The sequence below is a fragment of the Salvelinus fontinalis genome, chromosome 12, assembly GCF_029448725.1.
Source record: "Salvelinus fontinalis isolate EN_2023a chromosome 12, ASM2944872v1, whole genome shotgun sequence".
Lineage (NCBI taxonomy): Eukaryota > Metazoa > Chordata > Actinopteri > Salmoniformes > Salmonidae > Salvelinus > Salvelinus fontinalis.
Genome location: NC_074676.1, coordinates 20,016,881 through 20,043,670, shown reverse-complemented (window position 1 = coordinate 20,043,670; position 26,790 = coordinate 20,016,881). Strand labels below are relative to the sequence as shown.

General features: G+C 44.4%; 3 protein-coding genes across 5 annotated transcripts; 1 reads left to right on the top strand and 2 right to left on the bottom strand.

Moving 5' to 3' along the window:
* Window positions 1-979: 979 nt before the first annotated feature.
* Window positions 980-2,688, bottom strand: tmem60 (transmembrane protein 60). The gene is made up of 2 exons (XM_055940006.1): window positions 2,502-2,688; window positions 980-2,069 (listed from the first exon to the last, which is right to left on the bottom strand). Exon 2 carries the CDS (start codon window positions 1,990-1,992, stop codon window positions 1,588-1,590), a length of 405 nt encoding a protein of 134 aa, XP_055795981.1. The 5' UTR covers window positions 1,993-2,069; window positions 2,502-2,688; the 3' UTR covers window positions 980-1,587.
* A 199-nt stretch (window positions 2,689-2,887) lies between these two features.
* Window positions 2,888-16,605, bottom strand: prr5a (proline rich 5a (renal)). The gene is made up of 11 exons (XM_055939989.1): window positions 16,360-16,605; window positions 14,484-14,611; window positions 7,117-7,242; window positions 6,629-6,709; window positions 5,926-5,974; window positions 5,749-5,806; window positions 5,411-5,502; window positions 5,022-5,162; window positions 4,699-4,837; window positions 4,309-4,596; window positions 2,888-4,151 (listed from the first exon to the last, which is right to left on the bottom strand). The coding sequence occupies exons 2-11, from the start codon at window positions 14,609-14,611 to the stop codon at window positions 3,898-3,900; spliced, it is 1,356 nt and encodes a 451-aa protein (XP_055795964.1). The 5' UTR covers window positions 16,360-16,605; the 3' UTR covers window positions 2,888-3,897.
* Window positions 16,606-19,772: 3,167 nt separating this feature from the next.
* rad52 (RAD52 homolog, DNA repair protein) lies at window positions 19,773-26,769 on the top strand. 3 transcript variants are annotated; one of them, XM_055939995.1, is made up of 11 exons: window positions 19,773-21,025; window positions 22,180-22,278; window positions 22,888-22,989; window positions 23,152-23,245; window positions 23,405-23,472; window positions 24,361-24,479; window positions 24,590-24,665; window positions 24,742-25,028; window positions 25,189-25,391; window positions 26,048-26,311; window positions 26,556-26,769. In XM_055939995.1, the coding sequence occupies exons 2-11, from the start codon at window positions 22,219-22,221 to the stop codon at window positions 26,615-26,617; spliced, it is 1,335 nt and encodes a 444-aa protein (XP_055795970.1). In that variant the 5' UTR covers window positions 19,773-21,025; window positions 22,180-22,218; the 3' UTR covers window positions 26,618-26,769. The 3 variants fall into 3 exon arrangements, 2 of the variants coding, with proteins under 2 accessions (XP_055795970.1, XP_055795969.1); XR_008761555.1 differs by having other exon boundaries at window positions 19,773-22,278; window positions 26,048-26,452; XM_055939994.1 differs by having other exon boundaries at window positions 19,773-22,278.
* Window positions 26,770-26,790: the final 21 nt, after the last annotated feature.

Here is a 26,790-nt window from a genome sequence, read left to right as displayed (position 1 = left end):
TTTTTGTTTGTCGCAACATTCTCGGTAAACCCTAGACACTGTCGTGCGTGAAAAGCCCAGGAGGACGAGTGTTTCTGAGATACTGGATCTGGCGCACCTGGCACCGATGATCATACCACGCTCAAAGTCACTTAGGTCACTCGTTCTAACGTTCAATCGAACAGTAACGGGATGTCTTCTTTATATAACAAGCCACGGCCACGTGATTCACTGTCTGTAGGAGCAATCAATTTTCGTGAACAGGGTGGTGTACCTAATAAACTGGCCACTGAGTGAAAATCATATGATTTCATCCATGTTCACGCATCTGAGTGTGGCTGTAGCTTAACGGATAAAAAATAAGGGAAGGTTCTAAAGGTTGTCAGACCTTCAGTCCTGGCACACCCCAGCCAGCCAGCGACAGGCCCTTTGTACAGTGTTTCTCAATCCATTCCTGTGAGACTCCAAAAATATGCACTTGTTGGTTCTAACCCAGGTCCAAGCATTAGCCTTATTTCGCTAACATGGTTGATGATTACTTGCTTAGTAGAATCAGGTGTGTTAGTGCTTGACTAGAGCAGAAAACAAATACATGCAGCCTCCTGGGTGAGCCACAGGACTAGATTGAGAAACTCTGCCTTAGCAAACAACAAAACATCACAGAAGACAACATGGAGTTATTATAGCACTTTCTAACCCCGATGCCCTGGCTGCCAGTAGCAGTAACAGTACGAGTCCTGTCCATGAATAAGCTGACCTCTTACAGAACACCCCAGAGGGCAGGTAATCGCTGCCTCTGTTCTCTTTGGAGTGGGTCAGGTTACCAGTTATGTAATTCTCTTTATATCAGACTCGGAGCCTTGTTCCAAGACTTATAGAATGTACACTTCATTTCTCCCTTTGAAGTAGTCACTAATCTGCATGTGATTAAATAAATGAAAGATGGGATATACTGCTGTATAATCAGTCATACTGCTTACACCAATCCAACCCAGCAAAGTTGAGGAATTGTAAATATTTATTTTTGTGTGTGTTTCTCCGTGATATCCACAGAAAAACAGATCCCTACCACTTCAAAAAGACACATAATTAATGTTCACATATAAACCCCTTGGACCTAACGGTTCCAGTTATCTGAGAGTAACAAAGGCACATGCACAGATCAGTCAGTCTGTCAGGAGGTCCAGTCTGCTTATGAATACCCTGAATTCTCATCCATCATGGCAAAGACCAACATGGCTGCAACATTTCTTGCTGTATCACTAGGGCGAAATAAAGATTACATTTGTAAGCAGCATAAACCCATTAAACATATTGCCATATCACTACTCTCTCTTGTAGTAGTCTCTCTTGTAGTGGTCTTTACATCATGTACTAGTGGAGTAAACTAAATCAATTCCCTTTTCCATCTCCATTTACCCTCCCATTCTTTCAGTCTTTGCTGTAGTGAAAATGAACAATTTCTCATCTCCATATTCTTCAGTTCAGTTTCTCCTACAGTGGATAACAATAATCTCCCATTCATCTCCCCTACAGACTAACTTGCAGTCTTTATATCCTAGACAGAGTAAATAAAATCTATCTCCATCTTTCTCCCTCTCTATCCTCTCACTCTCTGCGGTAGTGAAAGACACTGTAGCCCAGCTCCACCATGGCCCCGACCAGCAGGGCCCAGAGGGGAACACACACCACACTGAGCCAGATTTCCATCAGCCTCTCCAGCCGGGCGCACAGCGTCAGACAGAAGCCCAGCTTCAGCAGCATGGCCACTAGGTACCACACCCTCCGTCGCAGGTTCTGCTGGCCTCCACGCGGGTCATAGCCGGGCTTGCACCGACCCGCCATCTTCACCACGAGCATGAGGATGAGGATGGTGTCAAAAATCCATACGGGGAGGAAGATGAGGAACCAGTTCCAGGGTATCTTGGAATCCAGTTTGAGGACCAGCATGATGAGGAAGATGAGGGAGAAGATCCAGGTCAGGAGGACTCTTTGGGCCAGAGACATTCTCATTTAATTAAGGGATGGGGTGGTGCCCTGGAGGGGGAACGTTAACACTGTGGCACTGGCAAGTCAAGAGCGAGACGAACCTGAAGATAGGAGACATACATGAGTGACATACACACCTAAAACGTGAGACAATACTAGCTAACATACCAGATTGTACAGGTTGTGATAGGAAGGTATAGCAATGTTGTCCTCCTGGCAATGTTTATTTTTTTGTGGGGTGAGGGCATGCTAAACGTATGCTGTAGGTAGCTAACATTAACTACTGTAGCTAACTAGTCTCTGCAACGTGCAGTCTGAGTCTGCAAGCACACTAACGTTAACTAGTTGACACACTTCTAATGGGGGATCATGATCAGATTATCTAGCTTGCGTTGAATTACGATTTATATTTAGTCAAATAAATGAATGACAACAATATTGGTTAGCGAAAATAGCATTAGCTTAGCAGCTACAGTTAGCTAGCTAGCTAAATCTAGCCGAACTCACATATGGCCAGCCAACATTCTCCTTACCTGGATCGGAGGATTTGTCACCTAAGTATCTTTAAAAATCCATATCATAGACAATCTTGTATTTTTCAATTGCACTTTCCGTTACGATAAAAACGAAAAGTGTCTAGGGGATTTTTCGAATGTTTATCTTCCGGTTGTCGTTATTAAAAACAGTTTTTTATCACGCTATTATCCACTAGGATTGGCCATTCTCTGTCAATCATACAAAACAGCCCTCTGATTGAAGGAAAATAAATACGTGAAACCGAGCATTACCGTAAAGTACACAAAAGGTGTGCATATTTGTTTAGTTCAGTCAATGGTATAATTTAAGTAAATGGACTAAATATATATATATATATATATATATATATATATATATACTTTAAGGCAATAGAAATCTGTACTTAGCCATTAGAATTTTTATTCAAATCTGATATCACAAATGAATGATAATTACAACCTTGGATAAAAATTTCTCATTACAGATTGTCAAAAAAAGCTAAGTATTAAAAAACGGTTGAGGTAAAACATCATAAAAATAGCTTCTGTTAAAAAGCCCTTGAAATTGAAATCACAAGTTAAGTTAAAAAGCTTACTTCACAATACCTAGCTGTCCTAAAAAAACGATTTATTTACAGTTGAAGTGCCACACAACACAGTAAATGAGACAACATTAATTATCGTTAAACCCTATTTTTCTCATCATAAGTAAACAGTAAACAACAATTACAGTTCAATATTTAGTTTCTATGGGTAATACATAACATGAATGCTTTATGACCTTTGAAAAAAGGATGACAGACTGGTCCCAGAAGTACTTTAGCCAACTTCTCTATCATTGCCACACCATACATGTCATGTTTGGCATGACAGTAAAAAAACACACAGAGGAAGGGGAACATACAGATGGGACAAGCCAGGTTAACACAGATTGGACTAGGCAGGTTATTAGAATGAGAAGCAAGATGTGACCAAATTACATTCACATCGTGTATTTACTCCAAAAGCTACTTTTATCTTTGAATTTTATGGTAACTGCAGTTCTCCAAGTTTTGTAGATGAAAACCCAGACAATCCAAGGGCCCACATCCAAGGGCCTACAAGGTATGGCATCATAGTGGTGTGAGAGTCAAGTTTCAAAATAACACAAAACATAAGCATCCCAAAAAAGCATATATATTCAGATCTAATCAAATGCTTAGAAAAGTTTGTTTTTTCTCTAAGTAAATGCTGACTAAAAAGAGGCCTCTTGTGGGGAGAAGTATGGAGTGCACTTAACCATGTCTTTTTAGGTCTAGGTTGCTTCTAGCCTAGCCACTGATCTAAGGTCAGTTTAGCATTTTCCCCCTAATGTCTAAGATAAGATATTTGGGGATGGCAAGCTACCCATGATTCCCTCTACTCAGTGCTCTGCCTACTCTCCCGACCATATCTCATTGACTCTGAGCAGCGGGGCTGGGAATTCTATGAATATACCATCTGAATCTAAGTCCAGGGACTCCAGAACCTGTCCAATGACGGTCTCCGGGCTGGAAGATCCGCTGAGTGGAGAGGAGGGGGCAGCCTTGTCCATGTCCGTAAGGGTCATTGTTGCCTCCGTCCCATGGAGGGGTCCTGGGGAGTGGAGGGGGAGGATGGAGGGGGAGGGGAGAGGAGACTCCATGGTTCCTGACAGAAGGAAGGTTGTGGGCTAGAATCAATCAGTCTGGCAAGAGTATTTTCTTATTTTTAATACTCTGGGAATTTTTACATCCTGCGCCTCTGGAAGTTTGCAGTTTGTAGTGTATGCATAACGTAAACCTAGTGAGGAGGACAGATGACCTACCTCTGAACTGTGGAACCACACAGAGCCTGTTAGCAGAGGCGCTGGAGGTGGATGCGTCGGACCTGGAGGCCATGTCAGCGTAGGCCAGCCCCTGTTCCTCCAGGCAGGAGATGATCTCACAGGCAGAGTGGCGTCGGATGCCCCCGCTGCCCACCGAGCTGGCATCAGGGTCATACTCTGCCACGGGCGTCAGGAGGAGAGGGATGTTGTAACTCTTAGAACGGACCACAGGGTTCTTAGACGGCTGGTCCACAGACTGCTTAGGCCAGCACCACTGCAAACGCTTCTCTGTGAGGGAGGCACATAATGTGTAAGAGAAAGAGAAAAGAAAGCAAAGGAGAGAGAAAACATAGTGGGAGAAGAGTGAACAGCGCAGTGTATGCTTCTTACCCAGCACACAGGAGCAGTGTGCCACACTGCCATCTCCAGAGTAGAGGCCGTGGGTGCCCAGGTAAGGAGAGACCACCCTCTGGACCAGAGACTCCAGACGCAGGTAGTCCTCACTCACACCCCGCGACTCATGGACACCCTAGAGGGAGAGAGAGGAGAAAGGTCAGAGCGGGTGTGTGTGTGAGAGAGAGAGATAAAAAGAGACAAAACGACTCAAAGATATAAAGGGGAAACATATAAAGACAGAAAAAGAGACTGAAAGAGAGAGAGAAAAGGAGATCAAATAAGTGAGCGATAAAGAGAGAGAGGCGTACTGTACCTACCTGCAGTATAAGCAGCATCTGTGTGACGGAGGGGGGAATGCGGGCGCGGGGCCGAGACAGAGCATCCTCCAGCTTCACACTCAGAACTATGGTGTTCCTGAAGTGGAGCAGAGCCAGCTGTCTCACATTGGGCTCCTTACCCTGCAGGCAGGAGAGGAGAAGGGTAGAGATAGACAGAAGAATGGAGCGAAGGGTCAGGTGAGGGGGATATAACGTTATGAAAACTTAGCTTTAAATACCTGAGAAAATATTCTTATTTATTGTCTGCTGAGAGAGAAATACAGATAGAGAGAGAGAGAGAGAGAGATTGAGGGTGAGCAGGTTAGAGGAGCGTCAGGACAGAGTGACAGTGAAAGCGAGATGAAGGAGAAGAGTCAGGGGATTGATACCTGTACTGGGTGAAAGATGGCCTGCAGCATGTTGAGAACATCACAGAAGAAGAAGTCCCATGTCTCTGCCAGAGAGTCCAGTGACTTCTGACCTGCATACCAACAGGAGGAACAAACCGTCTGCTGTAAGTAAGAGAATAATATCACAATGCACAGCTGCTTGGGACCTATGGCCTCAGATTACATTGGCGTGTTAAACAAAGAACACCACAGACCCTGACAAAGGTAATGTAAGCTTCAGTTCAACTATTGTTCTTTGGAGCACTGGCTGCTCTCTACTGTGTCACTCTGTAAACACATCTACTAATATTCAATTAACAGTGAGACACCACAAATACCTTCGTAGAATCTTATTTTGTCCCGTAGAATGACCATGCCCTTTGTCAGCAACTGGTTCTGAGGGACAGATAGGTTCAATGAAACAACTTTTGTAAAAAAAAACAAACATATTATGGCTCAATCAGAAACAATCGATGTATGATATTATTTCACCATTTAGCAGAACCATCACTTACCTGGAGGTATTCTGTGAAAAACGACCCCAGCTCTGTTTTCAATAGGTATCTGAGTAAACAAAGACAAGAGTTCACCCACTAGAGCTATAGGGTACATTTGACTAGTATAATACACTGATAACACAAAACAGGCAAAAGATTCAAAACCAACTATGTAAAATTTGATGATAGCATATTATTGGTTAAGTACATGTATATTACTGTGTAGATACATGCATTCACACCAAGGAATGTACAGTAAACCTCATATAACTGCATGGTATCTGGGTAAGTGCAACCCAGCTCTCTCTTTTAAACATACTGTTCATGTTTGTTTCCAGTGGTATAAGTATATGTTGAAACAGTGTTAGGAATAGACCCTATGATTGACTCGGCTCTCCAAGTGTGTGATGCGTGTGATTTCAGTTGTTTACTAGGCTATAATGGAGGCTGATATGACAGAACTGATGGCTCTAATGTCAGGCCTGGAAAGATAATGAGACATCTGGCAAGGCCACATGGCTTCACACACACACACACACACACACACACACACACACACACACACACACACACACACACACACACACACACACACACACACACACACACACACACACACACACACACACACACACACACACACACACACACACACACACACACACACAAATGCCATGTTAGCAAACCGGTGTGTGTGTGTTTGTTAGTGTTTAGAACTCACCTGACACCTTCGTTGAGGACATAGAGTTCATTGTCAGACAGACCTTTCCTCTGGAAGACGGCAATGACAGCATTGTGGATGCTAGTGAACACGCACGCACGCACACACACACACACACACACACACACACACACACACACACACACACACACACACACACACACACACACACACACACACACTGTTTAGATTACATTTACCCATTAGATGATAGTTCATGTTCATACAAATGTAGAATCTTAATTTGAGCGAGTTTGCTATAGCAGGAGTTATTATATGGATTATAATTAACAAACATTATTGTAGGGGTTGATGCATTTTTCGTAAGGGAAATCTGAAATGTCTAAGTGGAAATTATAAACTTGAAATACAATACATGTTTTACATTTCCTGCATTGGAGTAAAGTTATCCTGCAAGAGGGTGATCAAATTAAGTTCCTACATCTGTAACAGGCACAGACTACATGCATGGTCAGGCTGCAGCATACCTGTTCCAGGTAGCGTTGGCCCCGGCCCTCTTCTGTTTCTCTCCTCTCTCCTCCGGTGATCCCTTCTCACTCTTTCCCAGTTCACTGAGACTGGGGGAGCTCATCAACTTCAGCCTGTGTAGAGTCCTCATAAAGGCAGAGAGGGAGGGAGAGAGAGAGACAGCACACTAAGTATTGAACTAAAGCAAAGACTAGAGTCTGAAATACTAGAAGAGAATGAAAATAGGGGAGTAGAGAGAGGTCATGAGAAGAGAAGAGAAGGAAGAAAGAGTGCAATGTGAAAGAGGGAAAGAGAGACATCTGGAATCCGGTCGAGGCAGAGACCAGAGCAGAAGACTGAATGAGAGAGTGAGGAGAAGAGAGAAAGAGGAGAAGAGAGAGCGAGAGAGAGAGAGAGAGAGAGGGGAGGAGGAGGAAGGAGGGGCTATCAGAGCTGTCCTTTGCAAGGGGTGGGCCATGGTGTGACTTTTCTCTCTCTCTCTCTCTCTCTCTCTCTCTCTCTCAATTCAAAGGGGCTTTATTGGCATGCAAAACATATGTTTACATTGCCAAAGCATGTGAAATAAATAAAAGTGAGAAGAAACAAATGTAATAGTAAATATTGCACTCAAAAATGTTTAAAAAAGATAAAGACATTTCAAATGCTATATTATCAGCTATTTACAGTGTTTTAGCAATGTGCAAATAGTTGTAGCACGAATAATGGGGGAGGATAAACAAACAGATAAATATTGGTGGTATTCATATTGTTGTTTGTGCTCCACTGGTTGCCCTTTTCTCATGGCAACGGGCCACAAATCTTGCTGCTGTGATTGCACATTGCGGTATTTCACCTAACAGATATGGGAGTTTATCAATGTTTGATTTGTTTTCAAATTCTTTATGGGTCTGTGCAATCTGTGGGAAATATGCATATTTAATGTAGTCATACATTTGGCAGGAGGTTAGGATGTGCAGCTCAGTTTCCACCTAATTTTGTGGACAGTGGGCACATATCCTGTCTTCTCTTGAGAGCCAGGTCTGCCTATGGTGACCTCACTCAATAGCAAGGCTATGCTCACCTACTCTGTACACAGTCACGGATTTTCTTCATTTTGGGTCTTTCACAGTGGTCAGGTATTCTGCCACTGTGTATTCTCTGTTTAGGGCCAGATAGCATTCCAATTTGCTTCGTTTTTTGGTTGAGTCTCTCTCTCTTTCGCTCTCTATCTCATATACACACATACTACACTGACACTCCAACACACACACACATACTACATACGCTCACACACACACACACACACATGCATATTGACACCCTACATACACAAACACACTTTCACATACGCTGCTACTACTCTGTTTATTATATATCCTGATTGCCTAGTCACTTTTACCCCTACCCACAGGTACATGATGTATTACCTCAATTACATCAACAACCTCGTACCCCTGCACACCTACTCGCTACTAGTACCCCTTGTGTACAGTCTCGTTATTTTCTTTTATTTTTAGCAAATAGTTGTCTTACTTTTTAACTCTGCACTGTTGGGAATGGGATCATAAGTAAACATTTCACTGTAAAGTCTACACCTGTTGTATTCGGCACATGTGACCAATCAAATTTGATTTGATGACAGTGTCTAAAGAAAGTCTACACCCCCTTGAACTTTTTTTCACATTTTGCTGCTTTAAAGTTACATCTAAAAGGGATTAAATGCGACATTTATCCTATAGATCTACATAACCTACTCCACATTGTCAAAGTAAAAGAAAGTTCTCGAACATTTTCCAAATTCAGAAAAAATAAAACTGAAATATCATAATTGGATAAGTCTCCACTGCGCTGAGTAAATACTTGCAGGAAGCACCTTTGGCAGCCATTACAGCTGGGAATCATGTGAGTAAGATTTGACCAACTTTGCAGAACTCTTAGGGCAATATACACAACCGGTCAAAAGGTTTAGAACACCTACTAATTCAAGGGTTTTTCTTTATTTTTTACTATTTTCTACATTGTAGAATAATGAAGACATCAAAACTATGAAATAACACATATGGAATCATGTAGTAACCAAAAAAGTGTTAAACCAAATCAAAATGTTTTATATTTGAGATTCTTTAAAGTAGTCACCCTTTGCCTTGATGACAGCTTTGCACACTCTTGGTATTCTTTCAACCAGCTTCACATTTAATGCTTTTCTTTTTTGTTGTCACGATCGTCATAATAAGCGGACAAAGGCGCAGCGGGGTATGAAGACATCTTCTTTTATTAAAGATGACGAAACACGAAACAAACACTTTTACAAAACAACAAACGACCGTGAAGCTACAAACGTAAGTGCATACACAAGCTACAAACGTTCAACATAGACAATTACCCACAAACACTTAAAGCCTATGGCTGCCTTAAATATGGCTCCCAATCAGAGACAACAATAAACAGCTGTCTCTGATTGAGAACCAAATCAGGCAACCATAGACTTTCCTAAACACCTACACTGAACACAACCCCATACATACTAAAAACCCCTTAAACAATACACACACCCTAAACTAGACAAAACACACAAACATCCCCCATGTCACACCCTGACCTAACTAAACTAATAAAGAAAATCAATATAACAGAGGCCAGGGTGTGACAGTACCCCCCCCCCCCCCCCCCCCCCCCCCCACCCCCCCCCCCCCCCCCCACCCCCCCCCCCCCCCCCCCCCCCCCCCCCCCACCCCCCCCAAAGGTGCGGACTCCGGCCGCAAAACCTGATACAGAAGGGGAGGGTCCAGGTGGGCCTTCCTATGGTGGCGGCTCGGGTGCGGGACGTGGACCCCCTCCACCATAGTCACTAACCGCTTTGGCGGCGCCTTTGGAACGGCGAGTCCCGGACTGAATATCATCCCAGAGGGCGCCACTGGATGGAGGGGCAGCTCCGGACTGAGGGGCAGCTCCGGACTGGCAGACGGCTCTGGCTGGTCATGGCTGGCTGGCTGACGGCTCTGGCTGGTCATGGCTGGCTGGCTGACGGCTCTGGCTGGTCATGGCTGGCTGGCTGACGGCTCTGGCTGGTCATGGCTGGCTGGCTGACGGCTCTGGCTGGTCATGGCTGGCTGACGGCTCTGGCTGGTCATGGCTGGCTGACGGCTCTGGCTTGTCATGGCTGGCTGGCGGCTCTGGCTGGTCATGGCTGGCTGGCGGCTCTGGCTGGTCATGGCTGGCTGGCGGCTCTGGCGGATCCTGGCTGACTGGCGGCTCTGGCAGATCCTGGCTGACTGGCGGCTCTGGCGGCTCCCTCCGGCTCGGGACAGACGGGCGGCTCTAATGGCTCGGGACAGACGGATGGCTCAGATGGCGCTGGACAGACGGGCGGCTCTAATGGCTCGGGACAGACGGATGCCCCCAGATGACACTGGACAGACGGGCGGCTCAGATGGCGCTAGACAGACGGATGGCTCAGATGGCGCTGGGCAGACGGATGGCTCAGATGGCGCTGGGCAGACGGATGGCTCAGATGGCGCTGGGCAGACGGATGGCTCAGATGGCGCTGGGCAGACGGATGGCTCAGATGGCGCTGGGCAGACGGATGGCTCAGATGGCGCTGGGCAGACGGATGGCTTAGATGGCGTTGGGCAGGCAGCTAGCTCAGACGGCGCTGGGCAGACGAGCAGTGCAGGCGGCGTTGGGCAGACGGCCGACTCTGACCTGCTGAGGCGCACAGTAGGTCTGGTGCGTGGTGCCGGAACTGGTGGTACCGGACTGGAGACACGCACCTCAAGGCTAGTGCAGGGAGCAGGAACAGGGCACACTGAGTTCTCGAGGCGCACTATAGGACTGGTGCGTGGTACCGGGCTGAGGGCACGCACCTCAGGGCGAGTGCGGGGAGAAGGATCAGTGCGTACAGTGCTCTGGAGACGCACATGAGGCTTGGTGCGTGGTGCCGGAACTGGTGGTACCGGACTGGAGACACGCACCTCAAAGCTAGTGCGGGGAGCAGGAACAGGGCACACTGAGTTCTCGAGGCGCACTATAGGACTGGTGCGTGGTACCGGGACTGGTGTTACCGGGCTGAGGGCACGCACCTCAGGGCGAGTGCGGGGAGAAGGATCAGTGCGTACAGGGCTCTGGAGACGCACATGAGGCTTGGTGCGTGGTGCCGGAACTGGTGGTACCGGGCTGGGAACACGCACCTGAAGGCTAGTGCGGGGAGAAGGAACAGGGCATACTGGACCCTGGAGACGCACATTAGGCCTAGTGCGTGGTGCCGGCACTGGTGGTATCGGGCTGGGGACACGCATCTCATGGCTAGTGCGGGGAGCAGCAACAGGACACACAGGACTCTGGAGGCGCACAGGAGGCTTGGTGCTTGGTGTAGGCACTGGTGGTAATGGGCTGGAGACATGCACCTCAAGGCTAGTGCGGGGAGCAGGAACAGTGCGTACAGGGCTCTGGAGACGCACATTAGACCTAGTGCGTGGTGCCGGAACTGGTAGTACGGGGCTGGGGACACGCATCTCAGGATGAGTGCAAGAAGCAGGAACAGGACACACCGGGTTGTGAAGATGTACTGGAGACCTGGTGTGTATAGCCGGCATCAAATCTTCCGGAACTTTAACACAAGTTTCAGGCTGAGTACGAGGAACTGACACAGGTGGCATCGGACAGCTAACACGCTCCTCAGGGAAAATGCCATGCATACTCTGCCAAATCAACAACTCTCTCTCTTCACTCTCCTCCAATTTTGTCAACAACTCCTCGAATGTCTCATAATCTCCCCTTCGGTCACTCTCCTCCAATCTGTCCAATAACTCCTCGACAATCTCAGACTCACCCCTCAACTTCGCCGACTGCTCCAAGTGCCCCCCCCCCCCCCCCCCCAAGATTTTTTTGGGGCTGTCTCTCGGTCTTCCTACCGTGTCGCCGTGCTGCCTCCATCTCTGCCTTGGGGCGGTGATATTCCCCTGGCTGTGCCCCGTGATATTCCCCTGGCTGTGCCCAGGGTCATCTCCCGTCTAGGATTTCCTCCCATGTCCAGAAATCCTGCGATCGCTGCTGTTGCTTTTTATTCCGCCGCTTGGTGGGTAATTCTGTCACGATCGTCATAATAAGCGGACCAAGGCGCAGCGGGATATGAAGACATCTTATTTTATTAAAGATGACGAAACACGAAACGAACACTTTTACAAAACAAAACAACAAACGACCGTGAAGCTACAAACGTAAGTACATGCACAAGCTACAAACGTTCAACATAGACAATTACCCACAAACACCTAAAGCCTATGGCTGCCTTAAATATGGCTCCCAATCAGAGACAACAATAAACAGCTGTCTCTGATTGAGAACCAAATCAGGCAACCATAGACTTTCCTAAACACCTACACTGAACACAACCCCATACATCTACAAAACCCCCTAAACAATACACACACCCTAAACTAGACAAAACACACAAACATCCCCCATGTCACACCCTGACCTAACTAAACTAATAAAGAAAATCAATATAACAGAGGCCAGGGTGTGACATTTGTCTTGAAGGAGTTCCCACATATGCTGAGCACTTGTTGGCTGCTTTTCCTTCTCTCTGCGGTCCAACTCATCCCAAACCATCTCAATTTGGTTGAGGTCAGGGGATTGTGGCGGCCAGGTCATCTGATGCAGCACTCCATCACTCTCCTTCTTGGTAAAATAGCCCTTACACATCCTGGAGGTGGGTTGGGTCATTATCATGTTGAAAACCAAATGGCGTATCGCTGCAAAATGCTGTGGTAGCCATGCTGGTTAAGTATGTCTTGAATTCTAAATAAATTACAGACAGTGTCACCAGCAAAGTACCCCCACACCATAACACCTCCTCCTCCATGCTTTACGGTGGGAAATACACATGCGGAGAACATCCGTTCACCCACACCACGTCTCACAAAGACACAGCGGTTGGAACCAAAAATCTCCAATTTGGACTCCAGACCAAAGGAAACATGTCTACCGGTCTAATGTCCATTGCTCGTGTTTCTTGGCCCAATCAAGTCTCTTCTTCTTATTGGTGTCCTTTAGTAGTGGTTTCTTTGCAGCAATTCGACCATGAAGGCCTGATTCACACTGTCTCCTCTGAACAGTTGATGTTGAGATGTGTCTGTTACTTGAACTCTGTGAAGCATTGATTCCTGCAATTTCTGAGGCTGGTAACTCTAATGAACGTATCCTCTGCAGCAGAGGTAACTCTGGGTAATACATTCCTGTGTTGGTCCTCGTGAGAACCAGTTTCATCATAGCGCTTGAGGGTTTTTGAGACTGCACTTGAAGAAACTTTCAAAACTGTTGAAATGTTCCGTATTGACTGACCTTCATGTCTTAAAGTAATGATGGACTGTCGTTTCTCTTTGCTTATTTGAGCTATTCTTACCATAATGTTGACTTGGTATTTTACCAAATAGGGCTATCTTCTGTATACCCCATACCATGTCACAACACAACTGATTGGCTCTAACACATTAAGAAGGAAAAAAATTACACAAATGTAACATTTAAGAAGGCACACCTATTAATTGAAATGCATTCCAGGTGACTACCTCATGAAGCTGGATGAGAGAATGCCAAGAGTTTGCAAAGCTGTCATCAAGGCAAAGGGTGGCTATTTCAAACATAACATATATTTTGATTTGTTTAACACTTTTTTGGTTACTATATGATTGCATATGTGTAATTTCATAGTTTTGATGTCTTCACTATTATTTTACAATGTAGAAAATAGTAAAAATAAAATAAAAACCCTTGAATGAGTATGTTTTCTAAAACTTTTGACCGGTAGTGTATATTCATAGTTTTTATAAAAATTGCTCAACCTCATTAAATTTGGCTGGGAATCATTGATGGACAGCAATATTCAAACTTTGTCTCAGATTTTCAAGCAAATTTAAGTCAGGACTGAGACGAAACTACTCAGGAACATTCAACACGTCTTGGAAAACCCTTCTGTTGTGTCTTTTGCATTAACATTTGTGTGATTGTCTTGCTGAAAAATAAAACTATCCCAAGATTAGGTTTTCAGAAGACTGAGGTGGCTTTTCCTCTAACCTGGGTTTTGCTCCTTTCATATTGATTAACAACCCCCCCAGTCCCTGCCGATGACAAGCATACCCATAACATGCCACCACAATGTAATTCTGCCCTATGACACCCATCAATTTCTTTCAAGTTTCCAGTTAGTTCCATGGTAGTTATACCAATCAGATTATAGGGCAACTCTCTGTAGCGCCATCTGCCATCCACTACATAAGGAATGGGGCTAGGGGTTGATTTCAGACTGGCTATAGCTTTATGACCAACCTCATAAGAGGGCTAACCAGAAGGCAAATTTTGAATGTTAATCCTTTGAGTTGATCCTCACCTCCTGATTGGATGATGATTGCTGTCAATATCAGGGCTTGGGGGCGGGGCTGAGAAGGTGGTGAAGTTGAGTGACAGGGGTCGGGGGGAAGGGCGAGAGCCGTGCCTCCGACGGAGTCCATCCAGCATCTGACAAAAGAAAGATTGAGAAAACAACATAAAATTCATCAACACAAGTAACTGCAAGAAAGCCTTGACTCACCAGGGTCTTATTATTCAGGTTGGGTTCAGGTTTCAAAGTGACAAATGCTCAGAAAGAACCGTATTATACAGAACAGGCATTTCTCTTCATCATGCAGAATAGGAACTTGATTGTGTCTGTGAGCTCTATATTTTATAGATTATTATTATGTCACAGCAGCTAGCCAACCAGGAAACATTGAACACATGGAAAGAGAGAGAGAGAGCAGTCAAAACCACAGTGAACTCTGAACAGCCTGGTATTGGATGTTCTCTCTATCACTGGATACTGTTGCTGTAGCAGCCTGTCATTTGAGAAGTGTAACAACAGTGGTATTTTGAAATCAAAAGTTAATGCTAACTCACTGCTAACTCAAACTCATTCAGTCTACACGCACGCACACACACACGCACGCACACACAATAGAAATATAAGGGTTAGTTTTAGTTTAGAATTTTTTGCATGTGATGTGTCTTCCATTGATAGGATGTCAAGGTGTCGACCAATGATGTTACAAATAATACTATGGCGCCATCAGCTGGTTATTGGGAAAAACTACAGTCTAGGCGCTCTGTTATTTTAACAAAGAGTATCAATAAAGAGTTGTTTTGATCCTAAAAACGTCATGCAGTGGGCGTATCTGAGACTAAAGGAAATTAGAGATACATTTCTTCCAATATTACACAGGTCTAATGTTACACAATAACCAGGCTTCACTGTTGTGTCTGCACAAAGGATATTGGTACATAGGGCTGTTGCAATTTGTAACGACAGTTCCTAAAAAAGACATAGTAATTTAGTAATGATTGAATAGGAACCCAATTTAAAACAAAATGTCATTCACTCAACTAACAAATCCTACTTCCAGTGGTACCATTTACTTAATGTCATACTGTAGCCTAATAATTGTGACTGGAGATTAATTTAATAAATAATTATAGGAGGATCCAAGCACGTCTGGGGCTGTCCAGGGGTTGGGGCAATGTGTGTCAGACTATGAACATGGCAGGTGTGTATTCTCTTTGTATGGCAGGCGTGTGTTGTTGTCTCTGCGTAAACTGGTCGTTGGAGCAGACGCAGACTCCACACACACACACACACACACACACACACACACACACACACACACACACACACACACACACACACACACACACACACACACACACACACACACACACACACTCCCTTCGGACTGTCTGCCCCGCATGCCACGCCAGTCTGGGTATTCATTTGGATATTCTGCATTTGTTCTTGCGGAGCGGCTGAGGTCCCTTTTCTTCCATAACAATCTTGAGATCGATCGCTTTAATTTGCAAACGAGGGCATTTACCTCGTTAATTTATGAGAACCCCTAGACTACATAATAATATCCTTGCTTTATACGATATTTGATGTGTACAGCCTACACAAAGGAAATGTATTCCAAATATATCCCCATCATAGAACACGATGGCCATGTCACAGGGAGGAACGTAGCCTACATTACAGTGCGTACGTGGAGTAGACAACTTTAACATGTGCTACAGGATATGCAAACAAACTAGCCCATGTAAACAATGCGACAGTAGACTATCTTAGATTTCCCAATCAACAGACGCCCATACCTTAAAAATTAGACCATAAATAGCCTACCCGGTAGGCTATCATTCAAAGTTCACTGTACACACACATCCATAGCACGCTACGTACTCACCGTTCTCTCTCCTGATCGTGTTGCTTATAATATAATATAATGATATGGATATCATATATGGATGTTCACTAGCATTGATGTATAGCCTATCAGCAATAAACACCATAGTCTATCTCATTGTTGATTCCCAGTCTGCACTGACCAAACAGCCATTGGGGTGCAGTTGTGGGGTGCGCCAGCGACCTATGCTGCGGGAGTCATTCCATGAGCATGCATGCTCGCCCCCGTGTTGTTTTGACGAGATCCGATCCACTGGACCAGACGCCTTGCGTGTTTTGCGTCTGTTGGTGCTTTCAAGACAACTCGGAAACACGGAATCTCCGAGTTTAACTATACGTTTTTTTGCCTAGAGAATTTCTATTGGTCAATTCAGACATTTTTCAAGTGGTAACGAGTTTTCAAGTTGGACATTTCCGACTTTCCCGAGTTATGAGTTGTCGTGAAAGTGGCATGTGAGCGTGTACGCGCGTTTTTGTGTCTGGTGTTGTAGGGTGGACGAGATAAACATTCTCATTCAAACAAGGAAGTTGTAAAAAGGAAAAGAAAGATCAGGATGCGCAATTTCAATTAGGCCTATAGATGTTTATATTATATTTTACAGCATTCTTCTACAATTTATTGTACATAATTTGTAATGTAATAGCCTACACATTCCCTTTTCGGAGAGCTGAATAGTTTTGAATTAGACTAGGAACCTAATTTTCCCTAGTTACACAGTTACAGGCTGTAACTATTTACCAGTGGTGGAAAAAGGACCCAATTGTCATACTTGAGTAAAAGTCATGATACCTTAATAGAAAATGACAGAAGTAAAAGTGAAAGTCACTCAGTAAAAAACTACTTGAGTAAAAGCATAAAAGTATTTGATTTTAATTATACTTAAGTATCAAAAGTAAATGTAATTGCTAAAATATGCTTAAGTTTCAAAAATAAAAGTATAAATAATTTTAAGTTCCTTATTAAGCAAATCAGACAGGACACATTTCATTTTTAAATTTGTAATTTACGGATAGCTAGGGGCACACTCCAACACTCAGACATCATTTACAAACGATGCATTTGTGTTTAGTGAGTCCGCAAGATCAGAGGCAGTAGGGATGACCAGGTATGCTCTCAAGATAAGTGTGTGAATTGGACTATTTTCCTGTCCTGCTAAGCATTCAAAATGTAACTAGAACTTCTGGGTGTCAAAATGTATGGAGTAAAAAGTACATAATTTTCTTTAGGAAAAAGTTGTCCAAAATATAAATATATATAAAGTATAGATTCCCCCAAAAACTACTTAAGTAGTACTTTAAAGTATTTTTACTTAAGTACTTTACAGCATTACTTTCATCTTCACTCACATAAACGCTCAGTGAGGGTACTTCATAAATTTGAGTAAAATCTTCTTCTTTTTCTGTAGACCCATCCTTGGTGCTTAGGATGTTCAGGTCTGGACCTTTGTTGGTCTGTCTCCATAACAATGACTGTTTACAAGTGGATTATAATAGAGTAGAACAGAAATGAACAGTCAGATCCACACACACACACACACACACACACACACACACACACACACACACACACACACACACACACACACACACACACACACACACACACACACACACACACACACACACACACACACACACACACACACACACACACACACAGCTCTCATGGCAAGATTTTCTTGGGTATCAGGCTACATTCTTGTGGGCTTCTGTAGCCTAGATGTAATGTGTAATTCACATTTTGAATATGACCACCATCTCCCCATAAAGTCCTGACTAATGGGGTTAGACACACGCTGCTCTATATCCAGCATTGACCCCAATCTCACCCAGTTTAAGCACAGCAGAGAGGGCTCTCCTCTGTGCCATCTGTCACATCATCATGGCACGAGTGGCGGGGGCCACTTTAGTGCAGTCAGTCAGGGTTGGCACAAGGTTGGTCGAGAAACTGCGATTATAAATATTTTTACGTTGACAAAGGTCAAGGTTATTTATTTTTCACATATACAGCTATCTATGTGACTGAAAACAATGACATATGAATTAATGATGATGATGATTCATTTAGGACATGAATGCACAAATCCTAACATCCTTAAAAATACTGGACAAACCCACTTAACTCGCGTACGACCAATGAACAAAGCGAAGGGATTTGACTAGGGTAAAATTCAGGATGGGTAATGGCGGTTTGTAGAGTACATTTTTTTTGTCGACGCAACATGGAGACAAATTGAAGATACAACAACCATTTGAACAGTTTGCTCTTAGAGCAGATAAAGTGGACTTGTGTGTCTTGTATGTGCTCGTTACCACACGCCTCGGGACAAGACCTGGGACATGCTTTGCTCTCCGGAACAGGGTGCCATTGAAGGGAGTGATAACTGGAGTGGCACAGTGTTGAGGAGGACCAACTCAAATGGTAGATTCCTGGTGTCTGTGACACCCGCCGTTTGGTGCAACGCAGATCTTGTTGAGAGTGTAGTGAAACACAGAAGACACTGTCTGTCCTGTGGAGTTTTGATGCAGAGTCTTTACCCAACAAAGTCAAAATAGGATGTGTCAGTTGTCCCGTGAGAGCTTTAGTCCCTAATTCATTACAGTGTTTTAGGGGCCAAGCGCATGGTCATGTTGCAGCAGAGTGTAGACGGGAGATTCCTAGATGTGATAAGTGTGCAGGACTTTATTTAACCTTTATTGAGACAAAGGAATGTGTAGTATCAGTGGAAAAAGCTGTGCGTGTTAACTGTAGGTGTACCTATGGTGTCCGATGAGAGAAAGGCAGGTCGAGGTTGCCAGAATCCGAGTATTACAGAAGGTGTGGTATGTTGAGGCAGCGAAGAGAGTAGTAGAGGAAGATGGTTCTATTGCTAGGGATCCTAAGTGTGTGAGTAGGCTGAGGCCAATAGAGAGTGATAGGAATAACATTTCAGTAAGGTTGGATTCTAAGCATTCATAGCCATGGCTATGAACCATGGCTATGAAATGGAAAGCAAATCACTGAAAATAAATGTTGTGGTGGCAGCTGTAGAGAAGTACTTGGGTCTACAAAATTTTACTGCAGAGGAGTTACAAGATGTGTTGAACGATAGCTTCCCGTCCTCCTAGGCTGCTGGCCTGGTGTAGGATCAGATAGGGTCAAATTGTGTAATAATGGTGAGGTTTTAATAGGTGTAGGGTTAGTTGGTGTAGGGCTAGTTTCCCCCGTTCTTTTCCTCTTCCCTTTTGTGTAACAAAGTTGAATGATTTCACACCCCAGAACAGTAGGCGGAAACACAGGGCTAGAAAATAGAAATTGTAGATTAAGAGGCCCACACTCCAGTACAGTAGGTGGCGGTACAGTGATGGTATATGCACCTTTCAGTTGGTTGCGATCCACCAATACAAATTTAAAGAAGAAGGAGAAGGGTCACATTCTTCAAGGAGATAAGTCACTCAAGGAGGTAGGGGAAGGAAGATGGCAGAAGCGGATGTTCTGTTTGAATCAGATGGCGTGTCAAGTGGAGATGAGAAGAATTGGATTACAGTGGCGAATACAAAAGGAAATAAGAGAAGTAAAGTTGTAGTGGAAGCTAGTAAACCCAAGCCTAGTTCTGATTCTTTTTTGTTTGGAGTAAGAGTTTTGGATCGATGGAGTTTCCTGGGAGATCCATTTGAAGTCTATGAAAATCATGGATGCTTTGGGTAAGGTGGTGTCGGTGAGAGTAACGAGAAGTGGGCTTATTTTGTTATTTTGTGTATCTATGGAACAGAAGGACCGTGCTCCGCGCCTCAAGAAGATATCGGATTGGAATGTGTCGTGTGTGGATCTTCGAAGCAGGGCAAAGGATATATGTGAAGAATTGGATCAAGTGGTTGGTGCACAACGACTGACCCGCATGGTGGATGGAGTGAGGAAGCCCACTCTATCCATTCTATTGTTTTTTTATTAGATTCTCTCCCTTCTCACGTCTATTTGGATTTTATGAGATGAGTCATGTGAGAACAGTCATGATCAAACCCATGCAATGTGAAAAAAGGAAATCATTTGGCCATGTGTCAAGTGTATGTAGATGAGAGGGGTATCGTATGCTGCAATTGTGGTGGTGAACATGCACCTGAATTTCTGAAGTGCCCTGTTAGGGTGAAGGAGACGGAGCTGGCAAGAATAAGGGCTGTCCATCATGTCTCCTGTCCAGGGATGGTGAGAAGAGTGGAGTGACGTTGAATAAGTAATGGTAGTAGGAGTAGAGACACCAGATGATGTTCCTTGTCAACATAGGGATCCTGACATGTTGCATGTTATGAATTTGGACTTTGTAGCATTTATTGCATTGGTTATCAACTGTACAGCGCAAACAGAGAGGAAATCAGAAAGAATAGTCATCGTTGTGAGTGCGGCTGAGCGTTTTTTGGGACTCAGATTTTACAGCAGAGACATTACAAGGAGACTTGTTGATGAATGCTCTGTCCTCACAGGCGCCTGAGCAGGAGTGAGGTGGTTGTTTTACCACCCCATACAGTAGGTGGCGGCAATACACCACTTGGTTGTAGTCTGCCATAAAACTTTAAAGAAGAAGAAGAAGATGCGTCACTCAAACTTCGACTCAGGGGCAAGCGGGAAATACAATATTTTGTAGCTAGCTACAATTCACTAGCTATAAACTTAACACGCTCTAAACTCTAAGGTAATTTACGGAACATGTATTAACTTTCCAACGTTTGTGAATAATACAGCTTCACCTCATAGCTAGCAAATTTTTCATCGGCTAATATATGCCAAAACAACTGCTAGCCAGTTAGTTATAGCGAGCCAACTAGTTAGCTAGCTAGACACATTCCAGAAATGAGCAGTTTGTATCAAAGCGATAGCTACATTGTAACTATTCAAATCAAATTTTATTGGTCACATACACATGGTTAGCAGGTGTTATTGCTAGTGTTACGAAATTCTTGCTTATTAAGGTCAAAGTATCGAGTTCGTTTGCAAACTCTGCGCATTTCGTTATGTCAGCATTTACATTTTCTAACGGTACGTTGCCGATTTGGACAGTAATACAGCTGGATACGTTTTATTAGTCGTATGTACTGGATACACAATGGCATACACCGTCCAACAAAACGCTTACTTTCAGGGTCTTTCTCGACACTGTAACAGTAAGAAACAAATATATAACAATACGAACAAAGGAAATGGCTAAGTAGAATATAATACACATTTAACCACAAGTAGATATAATGTTAATACAGGAAGTGTCGTGTGGCAAATTTTGGTGGCACCATAATTGGGAAGGACGGGCTCGTGGTAGTGCATCTTTAAGGGGCGGCAGGTAGCCTAGTGGTTAGAGCGTTGGGGCCAGTAACTGAAAGGTTGCTAGATCGAATCCCTGAGCAGACAGGGTAAAGATTTGTCGTTCTGCCCCTGAACAAGTTAGCCTGTCTTTGTAAATAAGAATTTGTTCTTAACTGTCTTGCCTAGTTAAAAATAAAAACAATGACCGGATCGTTATTAGTCGAATGGTATGAAACAAATGGTTTGATGCAATTCCACTCCAGGTTTTATTATCATCCGTTCTCCCCTCAGCAGCTGACAGGAAGGCACAATTGAATGCTTAGAGACGTCAGCTTGTGGCCATGGGTTCTTTTTTGATGCTGCGGGCCTTTTACAGGCACCATTTCGAGGAGATGTCCTAGATGGGTGTGAGCACGGTCCCAGTGATGTACTGGGCCGTTTTCACCACCCGCTGGAGGACCTTGCGGTCGTGGATGGAACAATTCCCATACCAGGCCTTCATGCAACCGGTCAGGACTTGATTGACTGTCTGTCATACACTTTTTGCAGCACCTGCCACAGTATTGATAAACTGGAGACTGTGAAAATATGCACCATGATACAGAGGAGGACAAGAGCAGCCAAGCATCCAACACGCGCTTCGGGCAGGTAGGTTTGGGGTGCATCTCAGGAGTCTAAAGTGGCTCCAAATCCTCTATCCTTTCATGTAAACACTGATGTGAAAGAACTGGACAAGGGAATGCGTCATCCATCCTTTGTTTTCAGATCAGTTAAAGCTGCAATATGTAACTTTTTGGGTGACCCTACCAAATTCACATAGAAATAGAGATCTGCCATTCTCATTGAAAGCAAGTCTTAAGACACTTGTAGATCTGTTGTGAACTATTGCTATGCTTCCCATTAAGTTTAGTTTTAGTGGCTTTTACTTTAAAAGTACTTCTGAGAGTACTATATTTTTGGTTATGGAAAATATATTTCACAGTGGTTTAGATGGTACAGTGATTCTCTATAGTCTACACTATGCTTGTTTTGTCACAAACTGAAATTAGGCAAACTATTAGAATTTTAGCAACCATGAAATGGCGGAGTGATTTCTGCATAGTGTATCTTTAAGATGCAGGATAAGAAAGCCTCTTTAGACTATAGAAAATACCTTAGACTTTTTTTATCCACCCAAATGAATAAAAACAGTGTAGGACACTGACCTTTTTGCTTTATAATGGCAAGCAAACCTCAACCAAGATTTTATCTTTCCAGTATAACTATACTGCAGAGGAGTACCAGGCAGTCCAGAATGCACTGCGACAGAAGCTGGGACCTGAATACATCAGCTCCAGGATGGCTGGAGGGGGCCAGAAGGCAAGGCCAAGTCACACAAACTTTTTTGTTGTTGAAAATAACTTCGAATTACATCCTAATCCACCCAGGAGAAAACTAACCAATAAGTACACACTTCATCATTAGCCTTCACTCACTAAAACGCCCGCTTGGAACTAAAAAACAGTGTTGTCCTTGTTGCAGGTGTGTTACATCGAGGGGCACCGTGTGATCAGCCTGGCCAATGAGATGTTTGGATACAACGGCTGGTCTCACTCCATCTCCCAGCAGAATGTCGGTAGGAGAGCTGGAGCATCGCTAGCTATTAAACAGTATATTTAGACACTTCTGTCTTCAGTGTAACCTTTATTATTTATTTATGACCCACTGGGTACTGTATATGAATGTGTTAGTGTAATGCACAGTCACAACACAGCGACGGTCTGTCTCCTCACAGACTTTGTTGACCTCATCAATGGGAAGTTCTACGTTGGAGTCAGTGCGTTTGTCAAAGTCCAACTGAAGGTGGGTGATGGGCAGAGAAGTCAACCATTGTTATTTCAAATCTACAGTGCCACTGTTGGCTCTTCCCAGTTTTGGAAGTGTGTTTCAAGGGAGGGTGCAATGAGTTGTGTGTTGTTCGGCAATGCTGTGCCAACATTGGTTATTATGTTTACCCATTAAATAGTTGGGAGCATCTATAGTACATGTATAGTAGTACATACACTGAGTGTATAAAACATTGGCACCTTCTAATATTGAGTTTCAACCCCCCCCTTTTGCCATCAAAACTGCCTCAGTTTGTTGGGGCATGGGCTCTACAAGGTGTCGAAAGCGTTCCACAGGGATGCTGGCCCATGTTGACTCTAATGCTTCCCACAGTTGTGTCAAGTTGGCTGGTTGTCCTTTGGGTGGTGGACCATTCTTGATACACACGGGAAACTTGAGTGTGGGAAAACCCCTCACCGTTGCATTTCTTGACAAATCGGTGCGCTTGGCACCTACTACCATACCCCGTTCAAAGGCACTTAAATATTCTTTCTTGCCCGTTCACCCTCTGAATGGTGCGCACACACACATAATCCATGCCTCAAGGCTTAAAAATCCTTTAACCTGTCTCTTCATCTACACTGATTGAAGTGGATTTAACAAGTGACATTGATAAGGGATCATAGCTTTCACCTGGATTCACCTGGTCAGTCTATCATGGAAAGAGCAGGTGTCCTTAATGTGTTGTACACTCAGTGTCTATAGTAGCATATATAGTGTACAACTTTGTTTTTTAATACAGTTTACTCTCTGTTAGCACCGCTACAAACCATTTTGGGTGTGTCAACTCACGCTTTTTACTATAATGTATTTCACACACTTACTGTATTACTAAGTGTGTTTGGTGTGTCTCTCTCCCCATAGGACGGGTCGTTCCATGAGGACGTTGGCTACGGGGTGAGCGAGGGACAAAAGTCCAAGGCCCTGTCACTGGAGAAGGCCAGGAAAGAGGCAGTCACTGATGGACTGAAGAGAGCACTCAAGTACAGGGGGAGACACTACACTTCATGTACCATTAACTACTTTTTACTGTGTGCGTGTGTTGGTGTCTAAGTTTGTTGTAGTTCTGATATTTGATCCCCCATCCTTCCAGATGTTTTGGAAACGCCCTTGGGAACTGTATCATGAATAAAGAGTACCTCATATCCATCAACAAGATCCCTAAACAGGTTAGATACTGTTCTTGTCAACTGTCATTTACATCCATCCATCCTTTCCAGTGTTCACTGTCTGTATCTCTCCCAGCCTGCTCCCCCTCTGGACCCGGCCCAGACCAAGCGTTCTGACAGTGAGCCGTCAGTGGAGAAGGCCCGGCTGTCTAGCTTGGCCCGGTGGGAGGGTGCTGGGCCTGGGTCAGGGAGGGCACCACTGGAGCAGCCCAGGGCCCACAACCACCACCAGGCTCCCCCAGGGGAGCACGGGGACAGAGGGAGAGCCAGGACCTTTCTCTCACACACCCCTACTGCTGCCTCTGGACCTGTAGCTCCCTCAGCTCCATCAGACAGTGAGAACAAGTGCTGTAATCTTGTCAGGTAAGCAACAGCCAGATGACTAACTGTCAAACCTTTCTTGTGTATTGGTTTTATTACAGGTGTGTCTGTCTCTATATTTCCTCTCTGTGCCCAGACTCTTACTCTCACCTCTGTTCTCTCTCTTATCTCCTCTCTATCCCTCTCGTCCTCCTTCCTTCAGGTCTTTATCAGATGTGGAGGACCTCTGTCTCTCTGACGCCCACACAGACCCCAAGCAGCTAAGGAAGCTCAAGCAGCAGCAGCTGCAGCAGAAGTTCCGCCAGGAGATGGAGATGAAAAAGCTCCTGCAGGGACAACCTCTGCTCCAGCTCAAGACAGAGGGCCCAGACACAGCTATTGCACAGGCACCCAGTGGAGCTCATGGTAAGACAATAAGCAAGCAAGAAAATACTATATTTTGGAGGACTGGTGCTTGACTTGGGCAGGAGCTCACCGGAGTACCGGCACCTTACATTTTCTATTGTGAAGCTCCTGCACCTAAAATATAAACAGTCCCGGTACCCAAAATGATTTCCGGCACCTATTTCAGTCCAAGTCGAGCACTGTGGAGGACCATACAATCTGTTAGCAAGAAATGTCCAAGTTCTGTATTAATGCAGTATGGCGTTTGTGTTAGCGTCAGTTAGCCATGTTCTATGTGACTGGTGTTCGTCTTGTACTAGTGTTGCCATGCTCTTTGGGAATGGGATACCTCTCCTTCCAGGTAGGTTTAGCACCCCTGACCAGGGACAAAGACCACCATGGCTTACAGCACACCTAGTGGACACAAAGAACCCTGCAGCAGGGATGAGTATCTTGCCAGTACCGTAAACCACCACCGGGGAGCTCAAGTAGAAAGAATGGGAACTACGCATATCTGGTGTTGCGGAAATCTACCTCCCTATGGTGCCGTCTCTGTTAGATGTGTACCTGAATACTGTGGCTGCTTCTAGTTGTTACTGTTGTACTAGGGGCTATAAAATCCCCATAGTGTGACAATATACTGTATATTCTCTAACACTTGTCATCGTCCCCACAAGATAACCCAGAGCTGTGGGACTTCACTCTTGACGGCATCCAGGAGTTGGAGGCCCCAGCAGGTGGACATTCTACAACATCATCTTCGTTACGACCCAGCACGCCAGGGGGTAGTCACCAAATGCTGACCCGCAGTAAGACACCTCAGAGAGGGGCTTCACCATTCCTACGACCCCCCGTCAGGCCCCACGAGCCCCCACCACACGGCCAAGGACAGGGGGGACACCAACCCCAGTATCACAACCCTAAGACATCTGACAGGGCAGGTGAGACTGGGTAATGAATGAGCTGCTTTAAAACAGTGGACATCATTAACCCTGGTCCTGGGGGACTACTGGGCGTGCTGCGTTTTGTTTCAGACCTGAACTAACATATCCAATTATCAACACCTTGATTAGCTGAATCAGGTATTCTAGCAAAGTAAAGTATCTTCAATTTAACCAGTTTGAGAAACATTCTTGTTATTGGTACAGCATTTTCTAGATTATTAATTGCCTTTTCTTGTCACAGGTGAGGCATTCAGTCCATGTAGACAAGGACAGTACATGAAGAAACGCAAGCTGGACACTTGAGAAAAGGCTGTTACCTAAAAGCCATTTTACCAACAAGTCTTCATTTTGATTTATTTTATTTTAATTGAGTATATTGGCATCTCCTGTTGCTGCTAAATGTAAAGAAATGTTTATGGTTTTTGTAAATAAAATCAGGGATTTGTTTGCCTTTCAAAAAACTGGACTATTCTTTT